Here is a 4406-nt window from a genome sequence, read left to right as displayed (position 1 = left end):
AAGAAGCAGTCCTCTACACAGTCCAGGAACTTCCTCAAGGAGGAGAGGCAGCCCAGTGCAGCAGCACCCCCGAGTGAGGGAGTCAGGGCAGGGAGGTATCTTAGCTCATGGCATCCTGCCCACTTGGTCTCCTGGCACCTGGCTATAAAACAAGGCAGGGAAGAGTCTGCCCACGGAGCTTGACCCTCAGAGCACAGCCAGGCTTCCCAGACCCAGGTCTCCCATGTGCCACAACTAGATGCTAGTTGGGGACGAATGGGCTGTGGTTTTGAACTTGAGAAAGGCTCCAAGTCAGGAGTTGTACTGGCTACTGGGGACACTACAGGTCGTGCAGAGTCAAGGGGAGGCTCTCGGAAGCCTTGGGACTGACAAGGCAACAGTCAGGAAGAAAACCAGGTAGAAATGTGTGTTCATTAGAGCCCGCCTGTTTGCCACACCCCAGAATACCCCATGTGTCCTGGAGCTGCCCCAACTGGGACAATGCCAGGATGAATAATGACACAGGCCTCACTGCTGGAGTGGGATTATGTGAGTCTTAACAGCCAACTCTGCAGCTCTGTCTCCACAAATGGCTGTGATGTCTCCTGGCTGGGGAGGAGGGTGCAGCCTATGTGTTCCGGATCCCCAGGGCCTGCTCCAGTTCCTGCCGCCTTTGCTGCACCTGCAAGAGACACCAGGAGCCCAGCATTACCATTCTCAGATGGTGCAGCACCACAGAAACCAGTAGCACAGGACCCAGGTGGGAAAGGGTGAACTCCAACTGGACCCAAGGTGCATCAGCAGTGTCTCCAAGTGAAGCTCAGCACTGGCACTGTCAGCCAGGAATGACAGGAACCCTGAGCCACAGGGTGAGGAGAGGGACCCCTGCTCGGGGACACTCACCTTGGAGTAGAAGTATCTGCACACAGCTTCCTGAGCCCAGGGCTGGAAGTAGAACTCAGCTCGACGCTCCTCTTCAGGATTCCCAACAACATCAGTCATTGTCTGGAGAGCACAAAGGACAGAGCAGCTCAAGCAGAGCAAAAAGCTCTGGCTGTGCTGAGCAAGCCCAAACTCCCTCCCCTTTCCTCAAAGAAATTCCTGTGCAGTCAGGTCAGGTTCTTATGCTCAACTCCAATTCCAGCCTTGTTTTCTGAGCCAGAAATTGCCTCTCTCTCTGTGGGAGCTGGTTATAATGAGGGAAGCCTGAGCCTGGATCCACCTTCCACACAAGACAAAGCTCTTACCTTTAAATCACGGCACTGGGACTGCAGCCAGTCATTGATGAAGCCCTGAGGATCTCGGGCAAAGCTCAGCATGAACTCCCGCTGGGTCTTCAGCTGGTTAATTGTCTCTATTGTTTCATGAATCTGAAGGAGAGAAGAACAGCAACTGAACTGCTGAGCAGGGGAAAAAAAGTCAGACAGAAACATCCAGAGAGCCAACACACACAGGCAAATTCTTACACTCTCTGCTTGACTGACACCCATCCTCTCTTCCCAGTTTCCTGCTCTCAGTTTTCCCACTGACACTGAAAACAACACCTCCAGGTGAAGCCACCTGCTTGTAGGCATGGCTGACCCCACTGCAGCTTCCAGATGCACAGCAGAGCTCAACTATCCTGTCCTGCTCAGGGCTCAGCTGCTCCAGGGACACACACAGCAGTGAGATCCAAAGCTTTTCCTACCTTATTATCCAGAGCAGCAATTTCCTGCTGGCTGGCAGTGGAGAGCAGGAAAGAATTCATCTGTGTTTTCAAGGTGTCATCCACCTCCACATCAATGTCATAGCAAGCAGTTTTCTTCTGGTCATTTGGGTCAACACTAGGGACAGCCACAAGAAAGAAGCTAAAATAAGGGAGCAGCTCCATAAAGCACCAAATTGTAGCTCCTGTGGGATGATGCAGGATCCAGGCTGCAGGCAGGGCTGAGTCTGGTGTCAGCTTCAGCTCTGGCACCAAGAGCAGCAAAGCTCCCCTGATGGCTTTGCAGCACAAGAACCAAGGGATTGCTCCAAGCAGGTTTCCATCTACAACAGAGGAAGGCAAAGGACAGCAGGAACATGGGAGTGCCTTGTGGGAAAGAGGGTAAACTGAAGAGGTGGCTGTTGTAGAAAGAAACAATGACAGAAACATGGAACTATTGCTGAAAATCTGAATGTTACTGTATCATCTTCCTCTGCCAGCCTCATCCATCCCTTCCAGCTAGAAATATGAAGCCAAGTGGACCAGCCTCACCTGATGACATGATTAATGATGATGGGTTCCGGGGGCATGAGCAAGGCATGGAGCCTCTGTGGGATTTCAGAGAACTTCATCCGCTGAGATTCAAATATCTGTGACAGAAACAGAGGCTGAGGGAAGGCAGGGGAGCCCTGTGCCAGGCAGCACTGGCAGCTGGCAGAGCTGAGGAGGGGCTGGTTCCAGCTCCTGTTACCTGCTGCAGGTACTTGTCACAGATGACGTACTCCCGCTCGTGGGGGTCCTGCAGCTTGTGGGTCTTGATGTATTGCCAGAGGGCCTGGATGATCACAGGCCTGGTCTGGGTGTGAATCCCCAGGAGACGAGCCAAGCGGGGGTCCAGCTTGAACTGGGGGGGCTGAGGCAAAAAGCAGAGGGAGGTGAGGAGGCCACAGACACAGCTGGTGCCCAGCACTGTCACCTCCAACCCCTCACCTGGTAATCCAGCATCAGGAGGACAGTGCAGCGCACGTTGACATCCCCTGGCCTCTTCACCTGGAAGCCATCTGTCTCCTGAGTGGTAGCAGTTCTGTGCCACTGAACAGGAGAGGACATTCAGAAGCTCCCCCACACCTGGTTCCCTTCCCTCCTGCTGCGTGGCACCCAACAAATCCCACCCACCTAGAGAAGTTCACCTTGTTCCCACTGACAGCTCGGAACAAGAGTTAATACGTTGGCTCAGTGCCCCAGCAAGTCAAAGGAAAAGCTAAGATCAGAATTCCAGAGCTCCTGGTTCCCAGCCACTGGTTCAAGCCTTGAGCAGCCCCACCTCTCAAGTTACAAACCCTGCCTGCTCAAACACCAACCCCTCCTTAAGAGGTAAGACAGCAAAAAGCAGCTCACCTCTACCAGGTGATTGTCAGGGCCATACAGGTCTTTATCAAGTTCAATGACCAGAGATTTAAAGAAGGATGAGAACTTTCTTTTCTGCTTGGTGGCATCATATTTGGACAAAGCAGACTGCAAGCAACACAGGAAGGAAAAGTGTTAGGACAGCAAGTCTCAGCAGTCAAGCACAGCCACCGTGCAACAACAGGGTTCCTTTCAGTTCTGGACACCTAAATTCACCAACATGTGCTTGAAAAATCAAGTTCCAAGTCAGAAAGTGAAAGGCTGGAGTTAAGGATGAGCTGGCAGGAATTAAATCACTCAGCAATCACATAGAGTGCAAGTGCCCTGCTTCTCAGAGCCAGGGTACCCAAGTGCCACTGATCTGCTCTCACCATTCATTCTTATAGCTCTAAGAATTTGAATAACTCATGTCCTGCCACGGGGACACCCTTCAGCTTCCAAGATGGGCTCAGTCTCTTCACCACCAGACTCCTTGGAAAACAGAGACGAAGGAGGATATCAAGCCCCTTGCTACACTCTCAAAGACACCCAGAAACTGGTTTCATTGCCAATCCCAGAGCCCTAAAGCCACCTGTGGTTGGGGCTTTCACACTCACATCTTCCAGCAGTCGTCCTTCCACCCGGAGCTCCCAGGAGGCAACTGTTCCTTCCCCATCCTCTGCATCTGACTTGGCTGGGTTGAAGGTGTTGGAGATAAAAATCCGCAGCTTTCGTTTTTGCTGAGAGAAAAAAGCTTTGGCTCAGGGTTCATCCTGCAACAAAGGGCTGAGCATCTTGTTTATGTTTTTGCTAAAATCAAGCTTCATGTTTTTAGCTGCCTCAGATTCCCCCTCTCCCAGGGCAGACAGTGGAGAAACAGACACTTCTGGCTCCATTCCTTGGTTATGTCTGGAGCATTAAGATTCCTGAGACTCCAGGATCCCAAGCTTCAGTGCCCTCCTGCTGCCTTAAGCAAAAAGAAGAGCTTCCAATCCAGGAATGCTGCCCTCCCTTACCTTAATGGGTCTCTTCAAAGCCTCCTGGATATCCAGGCGCTTCCTCATGATGGTCTGGTCCAGTTTCCTTTCAAAAGCCAGAAGGTCCATGTAGGCCTGAGACTCGGGCACCAGCTCTCGAATCTAGAGCCAAGCAAGGACACAAAATCCCTGTCAGCTCCCCTGGGCTCCTCCAGCCTCTTTCCTGCCAGCACAGGCTGCAACTGCACGTGCCACTCACCCTCTGAGGTAGAATTTTGTCAGCCATCTTCTTCTTTTTTGCACTGTTGAGGGAGAGGCACAGACCTGAGCACAGGGAGTGACTGACACCTCCCTGGCTCAGCCCCTGCAGCACTGGGGGG

General features: G+C 52.4%; 1 protein-coding gene across 1 annotated transcript in view; it reads right to left on the bottom strand.

The window, feature by feature from the left end:
* Positions 1-607: 607 nt before the first annotated feature.
* The window catches only part of SMARCD1 (SWI/SNF related, matrix associated, actin dependent regulator of chromatin, subfamily d, member 1), a 15207-nt gene continuing 11408 nt past the window's right edge, over positions 608-4406 (bottom strand). The window contains exons 5-15 of the mRNA XM_009994084.1: positions 4286-4328; positions 4066-4188; positions 3667-3789; positions 3062-3178; positions 2654-2755; positions 2415-2576; positions 2216-2313; positions 1667-1802; positions 1227-1349; positions 883-984; positions 608-661 (exon numbers count right to left, since the gene is read on the bottom strand). Of these exons, the coding sequence (XP_009992386.1) occupies positions 608-661; positions 883-984; positions 1227-1349; positions 1667-1802; positions 2216-2313; positions 2415-2576; positions 2654-2755; positions 3062-3178; positions 3667-3789; positions 4066-4188; positions 4286-4328 (1183 nt within the window). The remainder of the gene's footprint in view (positions 662-882; positions 985-1226; positions 1350-1666; positions 1803-2215; positions 2314-2414; positions 2577-2653; positions 2756-3061; positions 3179-3666; positions 3790-4065; positions 4189-4285; positions 4329-4406) is intronic.

The sequence above is a fragment of the Chaetura pelagica genome, unplaced genomic scaffold, assembly GCF_000747805.2.
Source record: "Chaetura pelagica isolate M959 unplaced genomic scaffold, ChaPel_1.0 scaffold743, whole genome shotgun sequence".
Lineage (NCBI taxonomy): Eukaryota > Metazoa > Chordata > Aves > Apodiformes > Apodidae > Chaetura > Chaetura pelagica.
The sequence above is the reverse complement of the archived record's forward strand: the minus strand, read 5'-3'. Positions and strand labels throughout refer to the sequence as shown.